The sequence below is a fragment of the Podarcis melisellensis genome, assembly GCF_964234715.1.
Source record: "Podarcis melisellensis genome assembly, chromosome: 7".
Classification (NCBI taxonomy): Eukaryota; Metazoa; Chordata; class Lepidosauria; order Squamata; family Lacertidae; genus Podarcis; species Podarcis melisellensis.
The window spans coordinates 89,215,250-89,240,174 of NC_138539.1; the positions used below are offsets into that span (position 1 = coordinate 89,215,250).

Below are 24,925 nucleotides of genomic sequence, written 5' to 3' on the forward strand. Positions count from 1 at the left end.
CATTTTCCCAATGAAAGTACCACTACCAGACCCAAATGCCTATTTCCCTCATTACTTTACCACACAGGCCCAGAATGTGCCTTCATGTTTTTGCTACTAAAAGATAACTGTTTCAGAGTAACTGTTTTCATTGGAGAAATGGCATTTGCACAAACTTTCTCCACACTGCATTTTCAATCCAGATCATGCACATGGCTGCTATCTGAAATAAATTTGGCCATCAAGGGGTGCCAAGTAGGGGGGTGGGAGGCCAGGATCTCCAAAAAATTTCAGTGAAGGGGCCGGGCCCCCACAAAGTTCTCTGGCGGTGTGCCCCCTCAATTGCAGGAACAAGGGAGTGTGCATGGCGGCCATGATATCTTGGGACAGTGAAATTGTGCATTCTGTGAAGAATTGTTTTCTTTTTTTCTGCATCCACTGTCAATCAACTTCATTGTTGGACCCTAAGTTCACTTCTTTCTATCTACTTTATTCATACCATGCATGGTTTTATAGGCTTCTGTCATGTCTCTCCTTTACTGCATTTCTTCTAAATTAGAAAGCCCAGAATGCAATTGTGCACCAACCCCATGACCTTTTTGGTGGTCCTTTTCTGCCCCATGTCCTGGTCCATTTCAGTATCCTTTGGGGCAACCATAACTGTACACAAGTTAGATGTGTGAACTGGTTCCATTGAAAAACCTTTGTCCCAGGTGATGCAAGATTATATGAAGCTATTTTTGTGGTGTTTCATCTATAGTGGCTAATTCACATATGCAATCCTCCGTTGTGGCTGAAAACACCAAGTAGTCAGCATACCTGAGTGAACCAGCCCTAAGGAAAGCAGAATATAAAGGAGGCGTGAGAGAGTTAACAAATTCTGCAGAAGTGGTGAGACTGCAGTAGTACAGGAAAGCTGAAGCGGATCTGGGTTTTAAGGGAGCAATGAATGGCTTGGTTACACGTGATAGATGGGAAGATGAGACTTTTCCAGGTATGAAGAGGAGCATAGCAGGGTGCATGATGGGGGAATAGGAAATGTTTCCAGTCATCTCAGTTTTGATATGTATGATGGCCTGCCCTCATCATTGAGCTGAATCAGACAGAATTTGCTCATAACAGAATTCATGTGTGCACATCATGAGAAGTTGCTGGATATAGATAGGACTTTTGTGAACACATTTTTATGCAGCTTATTTCAACATTTTTCAAGGCTTCTTATGAGGCTGTCATGTGAGAAGTCAACGGCCTTATTAAAGTTTGTATGCGTAGCAAGTGTGCCCTCTATATTTAACACGACTTTATTTGCTTTTACTTGTGATACCCTTAACTGCAAAGCTAGCATGTTGGAGAGTTACCCAGGTCAAAACCTCCCTGAAATGCTAGCTGTGAATGTGCAGGAAGATTTTTAGGTAGATGAATACTAAACGATTTGATTCTTCACCTGCAGTCTGAAGTGCTGTAATCTAGGAAGGGCTTGTACAATGTGCTTCTTCTGCATGTTTAATTGATTCTCAGTCCTGGTTTGAAAAACACCATTCTGAATTCACTCTAACCATCGGTGATCTTGCAACTCCCTTATTAAGCATAAATAGTACATAAGGCCCAATAAGTAGAAGCTACATTATCTGGAGGACAACATGAATTTTAGTGACCATACTCATTTTATATTAATTTTGTTTGATCCTCCAAATAATGCTACTTGAAGTCCATTCTGTTTAAACCAATGATGGTATGGTTCTTCTATTTATTTCTCTATACCTTATCCTTCAAATCCTTATAGAGCCATGAGTTTATTCTGCACAAATGTCCACATTCATACTCACATAAATATATGTAGATGCTGACATGTTTAGACCTTATTTGCTGTTAATTTAATTATATTTAAATGTTTTAACTTTTTTTATTGATAATGTCAATATTTCTTGGAAACCGCTTACAGGTTTTACTGCAAGCAAGCAGAATAGGAATTGAGTAGTATGTGAATTTTGTTAAATAAATAAACATTTCCCTCCTCATTGCATCTGAATTATATCCCCCCCCCAAAAAAAAACCCTTGCAGATGTGCAGCATTTGCAATATGCCTATTTTAACTAGAAATACCCAGCTTTTCACTGAATCACATGGGGCCCAAGCAGTGATAGAAAACCTAAGGCATTCAGGCAACCCCTCCCCATTGCTCAGCAAGATCAAAACTGCCCCATCCACCTTGCAGGGATACATGTATTCAGGGCTACCAATTGAAATGAATATTGGGGGGAAGCCCCACCCCTGCATAATCAGATCACATGACATGGCACGCTCATACCATTTGAATGGAAATGCTCATCAACTTGGGAGGGGCACCCCCCTCAAATATTTTATTGGGAGAGCAAAGGGACCTTGGCCCCTAAGAGTTGGCTGCTATGCATGTGTCTATTCATGGCTAATCCTGAGCTTACTTCTTTTGTCCAGTTTGGAAGTTTGCTTTTTTGCAAAACCTTTTATGTTTGTAGCCGATCCTTTAGCCAATTCACCTGCTTAGTGACAGTACATTTTATCCAATTTAATTAGGATATCATTTCATAGGTAGTAGCCTAGTTCAAGGATGTCCAACAGGTCAATCGTGATCTACTTGTAGATCCCCAGGAGGTTTTGGTAGATCACGATCAATTGCTGTGTCCCTTTCCTTAGCGTTGGTAAAATAGAATCCAGCCCCACCCTCCATTCTTGCACGATCTGCAGAACGGAAGACGGAGTTTATTCAGTGAGGCTGTTTGTTTTCCCCAGCGATCTGTTGGTGAGTGGCTGCCCCCCTTTCTCCCTAAAAATGGCCATCAGTTTAGCCTTGAACTCCCCAAAAACAGGACTTTCTTTTTCCCTAAAAAAAAGCTGTTTGTTCTCACTCAGGACACCATATGAGCCAAGTCCACCCCTGCCATATTCCATTTTACAGCCTTGCGTTTTCTTCTTGTAACATTTGTTCTGCAAATGTAAGAGTGAAGTGCGTAGCTTTAAACTTTTGCTCATCGAGCTCAGATGTAATTTTTTTACTTTCCTCACCCTAATTTCCTTCTAGACTCCTTTCAACACAGTCCTGCTCAACATCTGCTTTACTAAGGGAGTCATTAAGTATTTGTTCCATATCCAAATAGTCTTTTATTTCCTTTCTGTTCTTGGTATTCAGTGGTCTCACTTGCTCTCCTTGTCATCTTCTTTAAATCCCTTTGCCATTTGTCTTTATGTTCTGTGCAAGATTTAATGCCACCTAACATTTAGAATTCCTGACTTTGCTAGTTTGCATGCTTCCCCATGTTAAGTGATGAGCATCTGTGATAAGAGCTTTATGGTTAGATTCAGTAACTTGCTGTGAGAAACAATTCAGCACCTCACAAAATCAGGTGTAAAGGACCGTATCCAAACTGAACGATGGTGCTGGTTCTCCCATAATACTGGAGCTTGGGACCCAGACCCAGCATTGGCTCAGTCATGCACAGAATCTGCTGTGTGAGCCATTGCAGACAAGCTTCCTCTGCCCCCATCCATCCCTCCACTATTCAGAAGGTTTACATCTTTAGCATGATCCTAAGGCTGACCAGAATGATCCCAGATGGGCTGTTTGCAGTTTTGTGCCCCAATTTTAGGACAGGCAATGGGATGTTAAGAGATTTGAATGGCAAATGAAGCAGAACCAGCCAGCTGCCAAACATAAGATGACACTTTGTGTCTGTGAAGTTGCTGAAGCCCCTTTGAATCAAACTACCCCACAAAGTGGTTTATCACTCACATGGGAGTCAGTGTGCTGATGATGTGAATCAAATGTACCTGACCACACAGATATACATTTTTTTTCCTGAGCTGTGATTAGGTGAACAGTGTTCAAGGGACCCATTTTGAAGAAAGAACTCCAAGCATATCTTAAGCCATTTGTGCACTATCCCGGCCATGTGTGGATGCTGTTAATGTGGGATACAGGTTGGAAGAGGAAACAAATGTGCAGTTGGGGTGAGGGTGGTTCGGTAGTAGGATTTTGGTTTTGGTTTTTTTGGTGCTTTACGAAGTAACATCAATAGTTCCCAGTCCCAAAAGAATTCAAAATCTGTATTTTGTTAGAGTGTCAGGGAGAAAGGAGAAAGGTGTTTGTGGATATTGGTTTCCCATTCACTTTATGGACTGATTTAAGTTTTGCATATCACAACACCTTTAGAATAAAATTGTTCTTTCAGAATGTTGCTTATGGTCTTCCACTGGTACCAGACCTCCTTAAACAGTCAACTTCCTTCTGCCTACACTCTCTGTCATGGAAGTGAATAGGGCATGTACTAGTAGAGCACTTTGGGAATCAGCCAGCCAGCCTGTCTGCTAGCTTTCCAGGGAATGCTGTGAGCAGCTGCCTCTCTGTATTAGCTCTCAGGGCCTTGGGGATAAGAGAAGGTGAAAGGGAGGCTTAACAGATAGCCTCTGGCTAAAGACACAAAGCAATAAATCCCAGTTTGACTTTGCCTTAGATTTGAATCCTCTTTCTGGTGCAGCTTTCTGCCCATTGCATGTGCACAATTTATTTATTTGGGGCTTCTTCTGAAATCCTTTGTGTATTAGTTTTACTAATATGGCAGAAGACGGTGACACCACTGCAGGCACTTTAATCAAGTTCATGATTAGCTTCACACTTTTTCTTTTGTCATTTATTGCTTACAGGAAGAAGGTGTTCCTTCACTTCAAGAACTTGTTCGCCAAGTTGTGGACGGTGAACTTGCATTAATGGAGAGACCAAAGACATATCTCAAACGGTTCTATAAGCAAAGTGTCCACAAGGAACTGCTGGAGAAAAGCATTCTCAATTATCTAGACTATAACAATTATCACCTGCCAATGTTTGCCTGGCCAGGGATAGTTTAGGTGTGGCTGGATAAGTATGGCCTTTGTTACTTTAAATTATATGAGGGTCTTAACAAAAATTTGAGGGATGGGTGGGTTGCATGTCATTTTGTTCAAACTATTCATGACTGTCCTATGCGCAAAATGAAATCTGTCTTATTTAAAAAGCCCACCAGGTGGAGCATAATCCTGATTTTGTTGTTTTGCAAGACTGAATTAAAAATCAAATAAATAAGTCATGCAGTTACATGATTATAGAGCGCAATTCTTACATATTACAAGTCAAGTAACCATTAAATAGATATTTGTAAAAGTCCTCTTTATCTGATGTGAAAACCTTCAACACCAACAACAGTTTCTCTTCATTATTATTAAAGTAACTCCATTTCATAGCACTGACGCAGCTCGAGAGTTTTCCTGCCTTTAAACCCTGTAGCCGTTTGGGCTCCTCTATGCTGGAGTCTCCTTCCCAAGCAGAACCTGACAGATGGCTGGTAAGATTTGCATATTGCATTTTAGCTTTTTAATTGTTCATTCCAAATGCGAACTTTGTATCTTTCTGTTTTCCTGGACAGAAGGTACATTGTAGTGGGAGGGAGGTCAATTCTCTAATGTGCTGGCTAGTGACCCAGCAGCTGCAGGGTTAACTTCCTTTCCAAAGGCATCTCAGCAACCCCTTGACCAATTGCAGCTTGGCCTGCTAGAATTGTTTGTTACTGGTCCAGCCAATAAGAAAGAAAAATCACCCAAGGTGGGAAAGTAAAGTAAATAAAGCAAGTTGTTGAATGAAATCTGGAGAATTTCCATCTGTGCCTAGTGGTGAGAAGGAGCAGGTAGTCAGGTCAGCACTGGCATATGATGCGATAAAGGGACATCATGATGGAGTAAAGGCTTTTTAAAAGGTATCTTTTGTAATATATTATTATTTTGTATCTGTTTCATTAAAGAGGTGTGGCCAAAGATAGGAAGGATTATGCTTAATAGGAATTGTCAAAGGAGGAGAACAGGTTGGGGCTTTAAGGCAAAGTGTGTCAGTACCACTTGCAAAGACCTTTCAACTATTTTCACTGAGCTCTGTTCTGCCAAGGAGGGTCTACAAAATCAGGAAACAAACAGTGCAATCCTATGCATGTCTACCCAGACAGAGGCTGCATTGGGTTCAGGTGGGCTTATTCCTAAACAAAAGACTATAGGATTGTAGTCTTGTCTAGGCTTTTGCCACCTCATTCCTCTTGGTTCTCATGCATGGTACTTTTTACTGTGCCAGAAGACTAACCAAAGTGAAGGAGAAAATACCACCAGCAGTATGGCTTTGAGTTACACAAAAAGCTTTTTTGAAGGCAATATTCAGAGCAAAAATTACCAGTAAAGGAGGTTACATTTGGACCTCATTAGTCAAGTTGCCTGGTTCTCCCTAAGAACAGGCTAGGACAGCAGTCCAGCCTTCCTTGGGTGAACACCCAGTTGCACCACTCAGATGTGTCATGCACTTAAAATCAAGCTTTTTAAAAAACTTACATAAATTAATTCTTCTGAATTTGCATCTAAATCTGTATTCAATAAAATTGTGTCCATGATTCTGTCTGCATGGGATCACTAACACTACAAACCTACAGTATATGGATGGTTGTTGAATGTATGTAGGTTACATAACGAATGGTGGCCTAGTGCTGTTAGCATGGCTCCAAATGCATTCAAGTTGGGCTCAAGCAACATTACTCTAGGGTGTTTTCCACAAAGATACCTTTATGGCCTGGATTAATGACAATGCAAAGTTATAAATACTGATTTTTGGCCCAATGTAGTTTACAAGAAAAGTAAATACTGCAAAACCAGTCTAAGCATAACAAAATTAAAACACAGCATTAGGAAACCAAGAACAGCCAATTCAATCTCATTTTTAAAAAACCACACACATTAAAATCCAAGCAGAATTAAAATGCTTTTCACTGCCATCTTAAAGTCCTGACCCTAAGCAGTTTGGAGCTGTATAGGTAAGCACCAGCAACTCAAATTGTAAACAAATAGGAAAACATACACCAATCTGCAGAACTAGCACATTTACAAATGCTATATAATGTTCATTGTGCAACTGTAAGGAACGGATCTTTCACTGTTGCAGCATCTACACTCTGGAACTCCCTGCCCATTGACATTAGGCATTTGCCTTTGTCATACTGTTTCAAATGCCTGCTTAAAAATGTATTTGTTTAAGCAAGCCTACCCAGATATGTCAAACTTACATGTATGTTGATATGTAACTTCATTTTATAATGGATATTCTTAACTGCTGGTTTTATTTAGACTTTCAAATCTTTAGGTAAAGGTAAAGGTACCCCTGCCCGTACGGGCCAGTCGTGTCCGACTCTAGGGTTGCGTGCTCAACTCGCTCTAGAGGCCGTGAGCCGGCGCCATCCGAAGACACTTCCGGGTCACGTGGCCAGCGTGACAAAGCTGCTCTGGCGAGCCAGCACCAGAGCAGCACACGGAAACGCCGTTTACCTTCCCACTATAAAGCGGTACCTATTTATCTACTTGCACTTAAGAGTGCTTTCGAACTGCTAGGTGGGCAGGAGCTGGGACCGAACGACGGGAGCTCACCCCGCCGCAGGGATTCGAACCGCCGACCATACGATCGGCAAGTCCTAGGCACTGAGGTTTTACCCACAGCGCCACCCGCGTCCCTTTCCGAATCTTTAATTAAACTTTTTTTTAACTTCCAGTTTTTACTGTTAATTTTTGTGGGAATGTTAAGGAAGGTAGGAGAGGATATATTGTTTTGATATTATCCCTCCTCACTCACGCTAGTGAGTGAACAGCAGAGCACATTTCATTTGCAACTTATTGGAAGCAAGTTGATGATTCGTTAGAATCCTTTAATTAAGCTATCCAGTGTGGCTTCTTCCTGGTAAGTTTCCCCTTTATGTCCCTCTTAAAATAATAACAACACAACACAGTTTTCTTTAAAAGTAAGAACAAAGTTTTACTCACATTCAGTTCACAGCAGTAGTAATCTGAAGGCAGGCTTTATCTTGTGGTTACAGTGAAAAGAAGTCTGAGCTACACCTCAGACATTCTGCTTGTGGGCTCCATCCTGTGTAAAGCTATGTTGAGCCATGCGCTGGCTAAGAGCCAGGAGAGCGAGAGTCCAAGAGTAAGAGTAAAAGAGTAAGAGTCCAAGGGAGAGATGGTTGTGTGGCCAGCCCTTTTATCTGGTCAGCTGGGGTCACACACAGGGGGAAGAAGCTCCAGAGAGCCACATTCCCCTGTGTGTCCATTCTAGGCAACAGGAAAATGTTGTACTTGATTGTTCTAGTAATAATACATCCCACAATTTTAACAGACATTTTATATAAACTGCTTAAAGGATTTTACCATTTAGCAGGATACAAATTCTGATAATGAAGCAACCTGGCTGTCACATTTTGCAACAGCTGAAGTTTCCAAATACTCTTCAGAAGGGAAGCTCTGTATAGAGTGTGCTACAAAAATCTAGCTGGGAAATGACCAAGGTGTGCACAGTAGGCAGATCTACTTTTTCTAGGAAACTCAGCTTCCTATACCAGCGAGACCAAAGCAGTTCTGGCCACAGAATGTTCAGGGAGGCAGAAGAGGATATATTGTTTATTAATATCCTTCCTAACTTGTGCTAGCAAGTTCTATAACTTAGCAGAGTTTTACATTCCCCTTTTAAACGCACAACGGGTAGCTGGTTGCAGGCTTGTTTAAGCCTCTAAATAGTAAAGGTAAAGGGACCCCTGACCGTTAGTTCCAGTTGCGGACAACTCTGGGGTTGTGGCGCTCATCTCACTTTATTGGCCAAGGGAGGCGGCGTACATGTGGCCAGCATGACTGAGCTGCTTCTGGCGAAACCAGCGCAGTGCACGGAAACACCATTTACCTTCCCACCGGAGCGGTACCTATTTTTCTACTTGCACTTTGACATGCTTTCAAACTGCTAGGTGGGCAGGAGCAGGGACCGAGCAACAGGAGCTCACCCTATCGTGGGGATTTGAACCACTGACCTTCTGATTGACAAACCCAAGGCTCTGTGGTTTAGACCACAACGCCACCCTGGTAAGTTCCCTTATATCCCTCTTAAAAGAATAAGCACGCCACAATCTTGTTTAAAGAGTATAAAAGTAGTTTACTCACATTCTGTTCACAGCTGGATCCCAGATGGCAGACTTAGTTACAAATATGTACATATGGATCTACCCCACATGGGGGGATAATCCCAGTAACTGCAGACTAGCAATCACTGCAGCTCACATGATGAAAAGAAGAAGGGAGGAGAGCTGTGCGCTTTGTGCTTTTGTTACCTGCACAGGTAAGGTCATGCCCACCTCTAGTCACATGCAAGAGGAAGTATGTCCCTGTCCAGGAGGAAACAGGAAGTTCCGACTGGCCAGACCAAACATCCCCTTGCATGTCCACTCTAGCAAACAAGGAATGTTGTATTTGACTGCTACTTATGTATCACATCACATCACACAAGCAGCCATCTGCTTAGCAGAGTCTAGAGTCTCAGGCTAAGGTAGAAGAGATGCCTGGGCAATGCAGAAACTCTGCATACAAAGCCTGTGCTCTGCTGTGGTCCTGCCCCATGAACTGGAATTACAGGGCAGAGAGAATCTCTTGCAACTGCCCCTTAAGTGACAGCTTTTGCCAATGTAACCAGGGAGGGCAGATTGGGCTATATTTGGTGGGAGTAGGGCTGGGACTTGTGGGTTTCGTTAGGGCAGTGATTCTAAAACTTTTCTCTGGGCCACACTTTCAGAATAAACTCTTGCTCTTGCCACACCAAATTGTTTATTGGTAAGAAATATATTGGAAACAAAAAGGAAGTGCTTGATTTATAACACAGAACAGTTCTACTTTATAATACGATCGTGGGACATCCAGAAAGTATAAAACAATGCAGCTCCATAAGAACATGAATCATTCCCAAAATACAAGTAGTGAACAAGTCTTCTCCATCTTCTTGCCACACTTGCCATCCTCCTCTCCTACCGCACCAGTGTGGTGCCTAGACCCAGTGGAGGATCAGGTTGTGATAATCGGCGCCTCAACAAGCATCTCTCCTTGCTTCCCTGCTGCCTCCGGGCGGCCTTCTTTCCACTACCAGCAGCGCAAGGAATCCCAAGGGGCGCCCGCGCGCAGCAACCTCTCTCCCCGCCGGGCAGCTGCCTCTGCAAGGCGGAAGCGAGGCTCTCCTTGCACCCGCGCGGGGCTCCGCTCCCGCTTGCCGGCTCCGCAACGCGACCTAGATGGCGGGGGGGGGCGCTGCTGGGGTTTTATGTTGCTTTGCTTTTTTGGCCAAGGCTGCAGGCTTTTGACACCCTTTTCGCTTTCCTCCCCGGACAAGGGGGGCTCCGAAGCGGAGGCGCTCAGTCGCGTGTGAGAAGCGCCGGCTTGTTGTTCTGGCTGAGCGCGGCGATGATCGCGCTGGGCGAAAGCGCTTCGCCCGGAGGGAGGCGGCGGCGGCGGGCGGCAGCTGTATGCTAATAGCGGCGGAGCAACGGCCTCGCTCATTCAAGGGGGCGGCAGGCGAGGAGGCGCCGAGGGAAGGGACAAAGGGCCCCGGAGCAGGGCGAGGAGGCGCGCGGGGAGTCGCCCCGGAGCAGCCCCATCCTAAGCAGGCTTCCTCGGAAGGAAGCGCGGGTCGTCCAGGCCACGATTTCCTGAGGTTTCTTCCAAGATCTCTTGCGCGGGAAGAGTTTGGGGGTCGGGATGACACCCAAAAGCAGGTGGCCCAATCCAACAGGAAACTCTCCTGCAGCAACCCATGTTCTCAAACGTCCAGCTGTTCTTGGACTTCAACTCCCATCATCCCTATCTAGCAGGACCAGTGGTCAGGGATGATGGGAATTGTAGTCCAACAGCTGGAGCTCCAAGTCGGAGAAACCCCGAGTGGGGATGGAAGGCGGCCGTCCTTCTGCTGCAGACAGGGAGCTTCCCTATGGCACACCTGGTTTGGGAAATGAATGGTATAATGCTAGAAACCTCACAGCCATTAGGGTGAAATAGGAGTGCTTTATTTTAAAGGAGAATATAGTGCTGGGCATAAGGAAGACCCAGCAGAATGGAGCTAACCAACAGATATAAACTATAGGAAGGGCAGAGAGGAGCTGAGGGGGTTGTTCCCTACAGGAAATAGGGTATGAAGCAGGGGTAGGCAACCTAAGACCCAGGGGCCGGGTGCAGCCCAATCGCCTTCTCAATCCGGCCCACGGATGGTCTGGAATTCATTGTGTTTTTACATGAGTAGAATGTGTCCTTTTATTTAAAATGCATCTCTGGGTTATTTGTGGGGCATAGGAATTCGTTCATATTTTTTCCCCAAAATATAGTCCAGCCCACCACAAGGTCTGAGGGACAGTGACTGAAAAAGGTTGCTGACCCCTGACATAAGGTCAGAGATAGGGCATTTTAAAAAATGCAGACCCTGCCACAAAATTGCTGTAGGTGGCAGGAAATTATTACTAAGTACTTAGGGTGAGCATTTCTCAAGAAGCTAAACAACTGCCACAGAACAATTGGCCAAGCCTGGTCTTAATCCTAAATGCCACCTGGGTTCTGGTGTGAGTTGCTAAGTGCTGTTGAACCAACTGCAAACAGTGGCCACAAGGTTATCCAATTAAACTGATATGCAGGTAGACAATCATGAATAAGGTCCAGTATAGTTACGTTTTAACTTTAAAAGAGGAAACAAAAGGGGAATTGACCCAAAATCAAAAAATAAAAGGGAAGTTGAAAGGCAAAATTGAGTAAAATTATCAGAAATGCTTTTATTCAAAAGAACAATATTAGTGGATCAGCCAGACAGTATGGCACAGATCAGGAAGGATACCACTGAGTCCAAGAGGACACTGGTGTGATTAATAAGGAAAGTAAATGAAGGTTTTAGAGACACGAAGCTTTCCTGCAAAAATTGGAAGCTTTGCCCCTGTTAAAAGAACAGAAAATAACACACAATTTGACAAAAGAAAAGCAAGCAAAGGAGGAAAAGGAAATTGCAGAGAAGCTGAATTAATTCTTTGCCTCTGCCAGTGTTTCCACAGTGGAAGTTGTAGGGCAGATCCCTGTGCCTGAGCTAAATTTCACAGAAAGGAAGTCTGAAGCACTGAGGCAAATGTTGGTGACAATAGACAAAGCTCTAGGCATTACTGACAAATTAAAAAAGAACAAATCACTGGCTTGAGATTGCTTCCACACATATGAAATTGCTAATCATCTAACAAAAATGTTATAACTTGTCCCTAAGATCAGCTTCTGTACCTGAAGATTGCAAAGTGGCCAGTAAAACATAACATTTTTAAAAGGTATCTAGGAAGGAGGTTGCAAAATTACAAATCAGTAAGTTCTAGATGAATTGTTGGAAAGTCTTATTAAAGATCAAATTATTGAGCATATAGAAGAGCATGTTCTCCTGAAAAAGAATAAGCATACTTTCTGCAAATGTAGTTTGAGTTTCGCTAACATTTTATAGTTTGTTGATAGTGTAAAGGAGCGTGTCAACAGAGATGTTCCAGCCGACATTTGCTTGGACTTTCAAAAAGCCTTGAAATCCTGACCAGAAATTAGAAACCGCTGAACAAATTAGACATGGCATAAGAGAACAGAGCCTCTTTGGGCTTGGTATATGGTTAAAGAACAGGAAGTAGAACAGAAATAAATTGATAGCTCACTTTAGGCAAGTATTGGGACTAGAACTTTTTAAGTTTTTTATATTTGATGTGGATTTAGGGGTGCATGCAGATGTAGCCAAGTTTAGTTATGACACCCAAATGTTCAGGCTAGTAAAAGCTGGGGAAATGGACATTAAAATGTCAACTGTGGATTAATGTAAGTGTAAAGTGATGCATATTGAGGCAAAAAAAAAATGCTGAACCCCAATGGTGTCGGAGCTGGTGATTGTCCAGGAATGGGAATGATCGAAAAAAAGGTGATTTCTGTACTAGGGATATAAGGGACATATAAGGGATTTTGGGGTGGGAGTGGGGGGTGGATGCCAGTATCATGTTGTTATACAAATCAGTGGTGCAACTGCGCTTGGATTACTGTGCAGAGTCTTCTACACACTTCAGAGGGAATATTGTACAGCTGAAGAAAGTTCAGAAAAGGCCCAGCACAGAGCAACTGCCGTATGACAAAAAGTTGTGATATTTGGTGGCTTATTAGCTTAGAAAAAAAGTAAGTGGCCGAGAGGGGGAGATATGAAAAAGGTGCATTATATCCTGCATAATATATGGGTGATAGAGGGAAAGGAGGTGAAAGCTTTTTCTTCCTCCTAATTCTGAAGCCAGGGGTCATGGGGACACCAGTGTATTATCACAGCTACCAGGCTGTATATATTTCCTCCAGAACACCAGTTGCTGGGCAGCAAGAGCGGGCAAGCAGTGAATGCCCCTCTTGGGCAACACGCTGGAGGGAGGAAGCCTGGAGGGTCCTTGCGGGGAGGGCGCCAAGGCGCGCACAGGAACCCGCTCGCAAAGACTATTGTGCGCTTTCGTGCTTTTATATTGTCAACCGCCCCGATGCAGGGCGGTATAGAAATTGAATGAATAAGTGAAGTGATTGCGTGTCAGTTCCTAGTTCCTAACCTGCCCGACTGCCGGCCATCCGCCGTGGCTGGGGGGGGGGGGCGGGGGCCTCAAAAGCGAAGCGCCGGAGCCTCTTCGGGCTTCCTCCGCGGCGCCTCCCGCCGCCCGGCTCTTGTTGTCGCTTTCATGGCCCACCATTCTTTTGTATGTAATTATTTAAACGGGAGATCCATGGCAGCTTTATGCTAATGCGGCAGGACAAAGGCGGGCGGGGGGGGGCGCTCGCGTGTCTCTCGCGTGTCCCTCAGGCAGACACAACAACCGCTAATTCCTGCGAGCACAAAGGCCTCCCTCCCGAGGACCTGCTCGGCCCGGGTCAAACACGGCCGGAGCCAGGCGCCCATTGTCTCCGCGGAAGAGGCGACGAGGCCGCCAGGAGGCCGCGGAGGGAGGAGGCCCGGCGAAGCGGCAGCCGGGGAGGGACAGGCCGCAGGCTCCTCGGGGCCCGGGTCGCCCCCTGGACCTCAGGCGCCCCAGATGCCGCCGCTTCGGGCGAGGACGCGCGTCTCTCCCCTCATCCCCACGGTCACCGAAGGAGGCTTCGCGTTTCGCCACGCAGACGCCGGGCCCCGTTCGGCCACTCGCAGCCGCCTTGCGTGGCAGTGTAGGCCCCGCTCTGGCTCTGGGCCCCGGCGCGGCCAGAACGCGGAGCCCGCGGCGAAGAAAAAGTTCCCGCCTTCCTTTCCTCAGAGGAGAAGCCGCCAGTCTCGCTTGCCGGTGGCCCTGGTTCACACGTGGCGGGTTTGAAGGCGGCCAGGGATAGCCCTGATCCGCGCTAGGAATTCCAGACTCTCAGGGGCTTTGCGGGTTTCTCTCCCTCCTGCTCTTTTTCACTAGTTGTGCGAATGCGAGAGTTTGCTCAGGAAGCGCGTTTCACGCGGGTCAGCGCGACGGGTGGCTTCCTTTGGCCCAGGTGGAAAGTGGAGCTGGCCTTCATGCAGGTCGGGAAAAGGTGTCGAATCGAATAAGGCGCCAGGCAGCTCCGGATTCACACTCCGATCATGAGGATGATATTAAATTTACACACAACGCCCTTCGGGCTCGGGCCTGGGAAATGCAAAAAGGAAATAAGAGGAAGGGAAGGGAAAGGCTCGTGTGTGAAGGGTGGCTTGAGGGTAATACCAGTGAATCTGTTTTTGCTGGAACCTCAGATGCTGCTGGATCTTTGATCTGATCTGTTATATTCTATGCCATTTTTCATTTAAAGGAATCCCAAAGCAGCTTACAAACGATAAATAAAAACAACATGATAGACCATAATGGAATATCACAAATGCAGCAAATCCTCAGTGAAACAATTACGATCTATAAAACGCTAACAAAACAACAACTAAAAAATCAGCTAAACATCACAATTAAAGCAGTAGTCATAGTACGTGATTAGCACATCAATACAGTATTTATAACCTTAAAAACAACATTAGCAAAATAGCAAAAAATAAACTAAGCACTGTAAAGTTCATACACACTCTCCCCACCTGTGACTCATAAACGTTCACTCTTCAACACATCCACATAATGTCTGGGGCAGCACCTCCTCTGAAGGTTCCTAGGGCTGGAAGTGGGGCAGCAGAGGTGAAAACAAGCACCCTAGAGGAGGCAAACACCCCCTAGGTCTGGTCCCTTCTGCCTCTGCGCAATGTTTCCTGCATGGTCCTGGAAGAGGCATCCCATCTCCATTGCCCTCCTGAGGCACTTTGAACTTGCCCTGGAGCCATTTTTTATTGCCCGGGAGGCAGGCAGGAGGAGGGAGGGCATTTGTCAGCATCCCTGCCAGCCTGGTTCTTACAGTTCTTGGACATCTTTCCAAGGCTCCCCCTCCATTGTGGGAATGTTAAGGAAGGTAGGAGAGGATATATTGTTTTGATATTATCCTTCCTCACTCACGCTACTGAGCAGAGCACATTCCCTTTGCAACTTATGGGAAGCAAGTTGATGATTCGTTAGAATCCTTTAATTAAGCTATCCAGTGTGGCTTGTTCCTGGTAAGTTTCCCCTTTATGTCCCTCTTAAAATAATAACAACACAACACAGTTTTCTTTAAAAGCAAGAACAAAGTTTTACTCACATTCAGTTCACAGCAGTAATCTGAAGGCAGGCTTTACTGTATCTTGTGGTTACAGTGAAAAGAAGTCTGAGCTACACCTCAGACATTCTGCTTGTGGGCTCCATCCTGTGTGAAGCTATGTTGAGCCATGCGCTGGCTAAGAGCCGGGAGAGCGAGAGTCCAAGAGTGAGAGCAGTGCTTTTTTTCTGGAGGGACGCAGGGGTACACATACCCCTAAACATTTTGTGAATCTTTGTACTTTTGTCCATTTACTGTATTTTTCCCAATTTGAACTATAAAATGGTGATTTTCTTGAGTCAAAATGAGAGTACCCCTAAACATTTTTGAGGGGGGAAAGCATTGAGAGTAAGAGTCCAAGAGAGAGATGGTTGTGTGGCCAGTCCTTTTATCTGGTCATCTTGGGTCACACCCATCTACCTGGTCATGCACCGGGGGAAGAAGCTCCAGAGCAGGTATGACAGGAAGTCCTTTCTGTCGAGCCACATTCCCCTATGTGTCCATTCTAGGCAACAGGAAAGTGTTGTACTTGACTGCTCCCACAAAGCCCTTCTCAGGCAATACAACATACATTTATATAAATAAATTTTATTCAAGCACCCAGAGTCCCAACTTGACACGAAGGTTCTGGAAACTCTCCGTTGGTAGGGGCTTCGTCATGATGTCTGCAATCAATCTCCTTGGTATGGCAATAAGATAGTTCCACTATATGCTATATCTGATGGAGTGAATTATGGAGTCCTTTGGGTGCCAAAAATGTCTTGGGCCAGTCCTGGATGGTTTTCCCTTGGGTCCTCGCCTCCCCTTTCTTAGCTGAAGGACAGGGCAGCCCTCGCTCGGGCCCTGCTCAAATGGGCTGGTAGAGGGAAATGCGAGGTTGATGGCAAGGAAGAAGGACCTGCCTCAAGCAGCAGCAACTGTGCCCAGTCCCAGGTGCAGCCAGGCCTGGCTTCTGGCTTTGAGCTTCCTAGGCCTCATATCCAACAAGAAGCCACTCCTTTCTCAATGTTGGGCATGCAGCTGGGCACCTGAAAAAACCTGCAGGGACAGTGGGACCTCCACTAGGCTTCCCGGGCTACAGCCAGGTCTCTGAGCCTGTAACCTGTGTGGAGAGGTAGCCCCCCCTTCCCCACAGGAGCCTCTCCCAGCAGGTGCCCTCCTTGTGGCCTTGGACTCTTTTCGTTGTCCTATTTGTACCCTACCTACCCTTTTCTCTAAAAAGAGACTCGAGGAAAGAATAGGAACAGCTAAAAACATAAAAGGGTGGGAAGGGGAAATAATCATTTTTTAAAAACAATTAAGCGTTTATAGAATTAAAATGATAAAAGCTACGTTTATGGGAATACGACTCCCATAATCCCCGAGCACTGGCCTTTTTGCTCGGGGTGGACGGGAGCTGGAGTCCAAAATACCTGGAAGGCGCCGCACTGGGGAAATCTGCCCTGGGAAGGATATGGTGACTCAGTGCAGAAGGCGCAGAAGCGAAGCTCGGGCAGCCTAATATGCTTGACAGTATTAACAGCGCTGCGTTAAGAAAAACGCCTCCTAGTTCTGTGCCTTCTGCTTGTCTGGGATCCTGCCCCTCTGCAGACTTCGGCCCGGAACACTGGAAAGGCAGGAGCTGAGCGCTGGAGTCTGGCTGAGCAATTGGGTCGAATACTGCCAGCAGGCTTTCCTGCCTCTTTCTTCAGCTGTCAAAGCCGGAGTCTAGCTTTTTATTGATAAAAAGTAGTGGCTGACCATCGGAGGAAGGGCTTGGATATTCCCTCGTGGCCACAGCCTTTATCTCCTCGCGGCACAAAAATCCTATTTGCTCCCGTCCCGCACGAAATGCACACTTTGCAGTACTCAGGAGTTGTGTAAATATAAGTTTTTATTTCTTTAAAAGAATTTGGTCCTAATAACCCGGAGCTGATTTAAAGTAGACCTTGTCAACGTCAGACCCCTCAAACCAGTGTGTATATGGGGGGAAGCAGCTCCTTGCGCAAATCCTTCCATATTCTCAGAGGCGCCCCCTCCTCCTCCCTGGAACCCGGCACTGGAGCCAGGCTAGACTTGGTCTGCTTTTAAAACTTGCCCTCACTGTGGCATAGTTCCTGTTGGTTTTTTAAAAAACGTGAACACTCAAATCATACTCCACGACCCCCCCCCCCTTTATCCAGAAGCTGTCGTCTAGGCTTTAAGAGGGTCACGAAGCGCAGCCTCCAACGATTATTTCCTTCCCGGCTGCCACGACCCAGCGCCGAAGTTTAAGGCCTTTAATATCCTCTTTAATATTTAGATGGGGCGTGCTGAAAGCTTTCCCCTTGGAGCTGACCAGTTTGTCATTTGGGTTGGATCCACTCTTTGCTATTCTCGAGGTTACCGGATTAGCGTTAAGGGATGGAAGAAAGATGCTCTCTGCATCCTAAATATCTTTGGGGCAGGTTAGGGGAGCAGCACCTTCCTCGCCCAGCGCAAACGGAGTCATTGGACTTCGGCCCACTGTTTCCCACCGCGGCAATAAACAAGTGCATTGATTCTGAAGCGCCTCTGCTCCTTCTGTTTGATCAGGAAAAGCGGGGCAAGCAGGAGGCAAGGGGGGCTTCTGCAGAGCAGGAACCGCTCCAGGTGCCCCCGCCACGCGCCCTAACCCCCACCCGCCTGCTTTAGCTAGTTGCAAATTGAGGCCGCCGCTGCTTGCACCTGCTCTGCAAGAGGGTGCTCGGGAGCGTGCTTTCTTCCTTCCCCTGTTGTTGCGAAAATGCGTTTCGAGTCCTTGTACCAGTTTCAAGTGTTAATGCATTTTTACTGTATGCGACTGAAAAGCAACGAGCCCCGCCATCCCCCCAATTTCAGCTGGCCACGTGGAGCGGGTTGAAGGGGAGAATCAGCAGCACGACCACTACACAAAAAGAAAAGGGTCTTTTGAATCCAAGCGCCTCAATAGCTTTCAATAGATTCCCTTTGGTAAATACATGGCACTCGCTGTTTGAACCTGCTGCCTCCAAAGATGAATCCCTTGTGTTTTATGTGGGGCGGCGTTTCCCCCCTTCTTCTACATTTAGAAAGATGAGGAGCTTAAAAAACAACAACACCCTAATGCTTTAGCCCTCTTTTCTGCAGTCTACACTATTTAAAAGGATCGTGTTTTATGTTATTTTTAAATATAGCTGAAAACGGTAGAAGAGGCCACGGACATAGAATTATAAGTGGGGCAAGAACAGCGTTGTGCGGTGGAGATTCCAGAGGGCTCCTTAATCCGAATTAGGTTGCTGATCCGTCATATTCAAATTAAAGGGAAGGATATGCAGGGGGAAGGCCATGGAAGGGAACATGTTGGGAGAATATATATGGACTCCACATCAGAATCACGATTCACTGTCCTCGGCACCTGAATTTATTGGGGACTCCGAATTCAGCGACCTTTGATTCCTGCTGACGCAACAAACGAAAGATTCGCTTTCCCATCTTTCATTCCTTTTAATCAGCTACTAAAACCATAGGCACAAATCCAGGGAGAACAAGTTCTGGGTAAACTCCGCGGAAATGAACGGAGTGCACAAACTGTTCCGGTTATCTTAACTCGGTTTGTGCAAAAGAAGGTCCGGCTGGAGTGTGTTCTGTTCCTGCGAGTTCGATTTTTATTAAAAGGAGCTCGGAAAGACTGAAATTCGCTAACAGCTGACAGGTTTCAAAGCCCGCCCGCCCGCCCGCCCGCCCTCTCCAATCGTGCTGTTACCACTGCTACAGGATAAACCAGGAGGCATAGACCAGTGTTACGTTTTCTGTGGGATGGGGGGGAAAGCCCGTCTCCTTGCCTGTCGGTGGCTCTGTCAAACCAAAGCACATGGTGTTCTTGCTAACTTCAGCACCAGGGAGAAAAACAGCTCTGGGCTCGGGATGCTGCGAGCTGCGAACACACCGGCAGGCAGGCAGGAGGACTCCCCCTCGATCTTTCCTCTGTTTTAAGGAGCTATGGAGAGAAAGCTGGAGAAAGTTGAGTCCTCGGTCCCGGCTGCTTCCTTGGCCTGTTGATCAGGATTGGCGGAGCCCCAGTTCCACCCCCAACCCCCCAGGCAGGATCAGCTGTGACTCTGCTGCTGCGTCAACGGAAGGAAGCATCTCGATGGCTTCTGCAGGCGTTGTCTTGTCTGGAGAGGGAGGGCACAGCTCCCCTCTCCCCTTCTCCCCCCTCCATGGTGGGCCCCCCAGCAACACGTGCCTCTTGCTCTTCCAGATTGGCCGCGGTTCCCTTTCAATGGCAAGAGGTTAATTTCCTTGACAAAGGTGACAGGGAGGCAGGGGCGGGGGGAGAGGAGAGGCACAGGGAGACAGGCAGACTCTTTTCTTTCGCCCCTTTTGGCTACTTGATTAGACCCCTTGATTTAGCATCAGATGTCAAACAGCAAAGTGCACGGGCTGGATTAAAATGTATGAGCCTCCTCCGGCCCCATCCTCCCCTGTCTTTCGCTCGCTCCCTGCCAGAGCCACCGAGGGCGCCTTCATCAACTTTAAAGAAACTGTGTCAGAACGGCCCGTCCACCAGGAGCCCGCTTAAACCAAATTAGCTGGGTTTGGAACCAGCTGATGCCCGAAACCCAAACGCGCTGGATTCTTCTGCATGAGCTCCTTTGACACGAAGCCCCGGGCACTGAAGCGAGGCTTGCGGAGGAGACCTTCTTGCCGGGTTCGGCCTGTAGTGTGGAAGAGCGCGAGTTTCGCAAAGAGAATGAAATTTGTTGCAGGAAGCTCACTTGTGCCAGGCGGGAAAAGCAGCTGCTTAGGCGGAAATATGGATCGCTTTGCGCGTCTGAGTGTGCATTGCAATACTGGCGAGCAAGTGTCACCTCGTAGCTCCTGGTGTGGAAAGAAATCTGTTAAGCACGGGACCTCCCTTGCAGGATCCTTTACCATAAACATCTTGAGGAACTGGGAACGGGGAAGAAAAAAAATACCCCCCATCACATCCTATTATTAAATAAAGGCTTTTTTGCGCTTGGCAGCCGTCAGGTATCGGCCTACCCTAAAATTCTGATGTGTATTCACCCCTTGCAGCCTAATCCTATGCATAGTTACTAACAGTGTTTTTTTCCCCCTTTAAAAATGTTTAGGGGTACTCTCATTTTGACTCAAGAAAATCACCATTTTATAGGGCAGATCGGGACAAAAATACACAGATTCACAAAATGTTTAGGGGTATGCGTCCCCCTCAGAAAAAAGCCCTGGCTACTAAGAAGGTAGCCCCACGGAGTTCAGTAAGCGCGTCCCAGATCCCAGCCTTCGACGCGGAAAGGCGCGTGCGAAAGAGGCCTGCCCCCTCGGGCGCGAGCCACTCCCTGTTGCGCGCGGGGCCGGGCCCCCGCCCTGAGCTCTTTGGGCAACTGCAAGGCGCCGGCCCATCTCCGAGGCTGCCCGTGGGCGAGGCGCCGAGAAGATGAAGGCCGGGCCGAGAGGAGGAGGCCCGGCGCGGCGCTGACCTGCTTTCTGCCGCGGACAAAGAGCGAGCCCGGCGGGCCGAAGCAACAAGGCGCGCGCGCCTGCGCCCCTCGGCCCCTCTCCCGGGCTGCTGCTGCTCCTCGGCGCCTTCGCCTCGCCCCCCCCCCGGCGCATCTTTCCTCGGGATTTTCCTTGTCCGAAGCCCCAGAAACAATCAGGGCCCCCCCCTCCTCAATTTTCGCCGCTCCCTCTCCTGCATTTTAAACCCTCTCCTTGACATATTTCGGCTCCATTCTTCCCCTTTGTTGCTATTTCGCTCCCGGAGCTGCGCTTCACCCCCCCCCCGACTCGGGCGCCCTCGCTCCCCCGAGGGGCGGCATTGTCATGCTGATGGCTCTTTCGCTCCGGCGCCCCCCCCCGCCCGGAGACACAAAGGCCCGGCACGTGCGCCTTCCCATAGAGGAGCAGCAGACCGTGACGGGAGGCGGAGCTGGGCGTGTGCCGGGGGGGGAGGGGAGGGGAGGGAGGGGGCGCCCGAAAGGGAAAGGGAAGAAAGAAAGAAAGGAAGGGAAGCGCCCCAGCCCGCAGGTACATCTGCTGCCCTCCACCTCCGCCAGGCGCCCGCCCGCCCAGCGCGCCGCCTCACAGCCCAGGGAGCAGCCGCGGGAAGCGCTGATTGGCTCCGGGCGGAGCAGGAGGCACGAACAATGCTGTCCTCCCCCCTTAAAAAGCGGCGGCGAGGCTGGGCGACTGGGGGGGCAGCGCGGCCAGGAGGAGGCGGCGGCGGAGGAGCCGCGCTGGTGGGGGCGAGCGAGCGAGGCGGGAAGGCGGGAAGGAGGCGCGGGCGAGGCGCCCCTCTGGCCGGCCGGGCGACGAGCGGGAGGAGACCCGGAGTGGGGCGCCGGCGCCGCTGGCGGGCTGAGGCAGGCAGGCGCCCGAGGATGCCCCGCGGTTTCCTGGTGAAGAGGAGCCGCAGACCCACGCCCATCTCCTACCGGACCCGCTGCTGCTGCCCGGCGTCGGCGGCCGCCCAGGGAGGCGACCCGGCGCAGCTCCTGGTGCCGCCGCCGATCCCCGCTCCGCTCTCGGCCTCGCAGCCCGCCGAGGCGCCTCTTCTGCTGGCGCCCGCGGCGGCGCCGCACTTCGGGACGCCCGACGGCCCCGCAGCCCCGGCGCAGCCCCTGCGCAGCCCCGCGCGGGCCGTCAGCGAGGAGCGCAACCTGCACCTGGGCTCGCCGCTCTCGGCCGAGTCCTTTCCGGCGCCGGAGCCTCTGCTCCTGGGCCCCGGGGCCGAGCTCAAGCTCTGGGCGGTCGCGGCCATCGCCGCCGCCCCGCCGCCGCCGCCCTCCCCGGCTCCGGCGGTGGCCCCGCAGCGCAGCCATGGGCCGAGCCCCAGCGCGTCCAAGCGGCCTCAGGGCCGGAAGGCCAAGGCGGCGCGCAAGCTGCACTTCGAGGATGAGGTGACGACGTCGCCGGTGCTGGGGCTGCGCATCAAAGAGGGCCCCCCCGAGCCCGCCTCGACGGCTCCGCAGCAGCAGCAGCAGCACCAGGCGGGCGCCGGCGGAGGATCGCGCGCGGGCGGCGCGCAGCCGCTGGGCGAGTTCATCTGCCAGCTGTGCAAGGAGCGCTACCCCGACCCGCTGGCCCTGGCGCAGCACAAGTGCTCGCGCATCGTGCGCGTCGAGTACCGCTGCCCGGAGTGCGACAAGCTCTTCAGCTGCCCGGCCAACCTGGCCTCGCACCGCCGCTGGCACAAGCCGCGGCCTCCCAGCGCCGCCAAGCCCAAGGCTGCGCCCGACGAGCCACCCGCCAAGGGAGGAGGCGGCGGCAGCGGCAGCGAGAGGGACACGCCGAGCCCCGGCAGCGGAGGGGAGCCCGACGGCGGCGGCGGCGCCGAGGAGTTCGCGTGCCCGCGCTGTGCCAAGCGCTTCCGCCGCCAGAGCGCCCTGCGCAAGCACCTGCCTCTGCACCACGAGCCGCTGGACGGGCCGCCCTCGGCGCGGGAGCCCCCGGACGCCGGCCCGCCCGAGGAGGCGGGCGCCCGCCCCAGCCCGCTGAGCTTGCCCGGGGAGTGCCACCCGTGCCCCGTGTGCGGCGAGCCCTTCGCCGGCAAGAGCGCCCAGGAGCGCCACCTGCGCCTGCTCCACGCCGCCCAGGCCTTTCCCTGCAAGTACTGCCCGGCCACCTTCTACAGCTCGCCGGGCCTGACCCGCCACATCAACAAGTGCCACCCGTCGGAGAACCGCCAGGTCATCTTGCTGCAGGTGCCCGTGCGCCCGGCCTGCTAGAGGGAGCCCAGCGTGCCTTCCCCCGCAGCCCCGTCGCCGCCCAGCCCCGGAGGGCTTGCGGGGCAACCGCGGGACTTCGACGCCGGCCACGGGGGCAGCGCGCACCGTCTCGCAGAACCGCCGGCCTTTTGCCCCGGAGCATCTCTGCCACGGTGTGTCAGGCTTCTCTCCGCCGCCCCCTGGAGCGCTGGCTCTGGAGCAGCTCCCTCCTCTACGCCCCCACTGCACTCGCGGGGGCTGCTCCAGGGGCCAGAGCTTCAGGGTTGGCTTAAACTTAAGACTCCCCTTTTCTCTCCCCCCCCCCACCCGAAGTCAATCTTGAGAAATGATGGATGCCTTTACACTTCACAGGCTGTGAACTGAACCTTTTCCCCACTTGATTAGCTTTATTATGGCTTGTGAACCGCTGGGATCTGGCTTTACCTTTTTGCTGTGTGTTTTCTTCTCTTTTTTTAAATTTTCGATGTGAACAAAATCAATCTGCTTAAAGATATAACTTTGGTTAGTATAGCCACAAATGCCTTGACTTTAATCGTTGTTTGTCTCCAAAAAAATGTTGTAGAAGCTGCCTTAATACAATGACATGCCAATCTTTTTATGTTTGTTCCTTTTCGAAGTAGATCTCTATGTTGACGCTTATCTGTATATGTTGATTTATGCGTAATTGTTATTTATTCGTTATTTATTATTAATTATGGTGTTTATTTCTGATGTGCTTTGCCTCTCTCCCACCACCTCCTGCCATTTCACTGTGCATTTTTAAGTCTTTTTTAAAGGGATCTGTTGAAAAGGGTTTAATTTTTATACCTAGAATAAACATACAACTGTAACCCTTCTCTTCTTGCTTCGAGGGCTCGCGGATAGCTCAGCTTCCTTTTAGATGCAATCTCTTTTCTACACAATTATTTTCTTAACTGTTAGCTATTTATAGAACGCTTCAATAGAACTGTTTTAACTGTCTAACTATTTACTATTCAAATAAAAGTATTTTCAAATTCAGATACACTTTATTCATCTCTGTTTTCATTTTACATTCATTTTGTACCGTAACCCTATCTACATTTCCTAGGCAGTAAGTCCCATGAGGTTTAAGGAGGCTTCTTTCTAACCGCATATGCATAGGATTGCAGCCTTATTTCCTATTAAAAATTCCTGGTTTTCGATTCATGGTTTGTCTGTTTTTAAAATAGCAAAAGCCAATCAAAGTTAATAATCCTTAACTGGTGGGTCTGAACTGACTCCGTAATTATTTATTGTTCAGAGATTACATTTTGATAAAGCGTCCAGATTTTAAAAAGCTTAATAGGTAGGTTACAAGGCTCCCACAGCCTCGGCACTGACGCATCTCTTCATTGCCACGGCTCAACCTTGGAGTTATGCATTAATCTTTCGGATCAGAGTGCGGGTGTTTTCAGGCAAAGGAGAAATTAAGAACCGCTAATGGCAGCCAGCGAGTTGGATTAGTTTTGCAAGCATCCTTTGGAGTTTCGATGCTGGGGCGGGAAGCGTCCTTCTGAGAAAAGCCCTGCTGTGCTGCGGCGGCTCATCCGAGAACCCCAGATCGCTTTTCCAAGGAAGCTTTCTAGTGTTTAAAGTTGCGAAAGTTCGCCCAATGCCTCCTTCCTCCTGCCCTTGGCCGCCCCAGTCCCTCCCGCGGGCAGAAGCGCAGGGAGGTCCGTCTCCGCAGGCGCTTCGCCGCCAGAGCTCCAGGG

The 24,925-nt window shown here is 49.0% G+C and overlaps 2 protein-coding genes across 4 annotated transcripts in view; both read left to right on the forward strand.

Moving 5' to 3' along the window:
• The window catches only part of CFAP61 (cilia and flagella associated protein 61), a 177,446-nt gene extending 172,363 nt beyond the window's left edge, over window positions 1-5,083 (forward strand). For all 3 annotated transcript variants that reach the window (XM_081917728.1, XM_081917727.1, XM_081917729.1), the window contains one exon: window positions 4,657-5,083. In XM_081917728.1, the coding sequence (XP_081773854.1) occupies window positions 4,657-4,857 (201 nt within the window). In that variant the 3' untranslated portion in view covers window positions 4,858-5,083. The remainder of the gene's footprint in view (window positions 1-4,656) is intronic.
• A 16,777-nt stretch (window positions 5,084-21,860) lies between these two features.
• Window positions 21,861-24,212, forward strand: INSM1 (INSM transcriptional repressor 1). Its single transcript, XM_081919546.1, has one exon. It carries the CDS (start codon window positions 21,867-21,869, stop codon window positions 23,211-23,213), a length of 1,347 nt encoding a protein of 448 aa, XP_081775672.1. The 5' UTR covers window positions 21,861-21,866; the 3' UTR covers window positions 23,214-24,212.
• The last annotated feature ends 713 nt before the right edge of the window (window positions 24,213-24,925 follow it).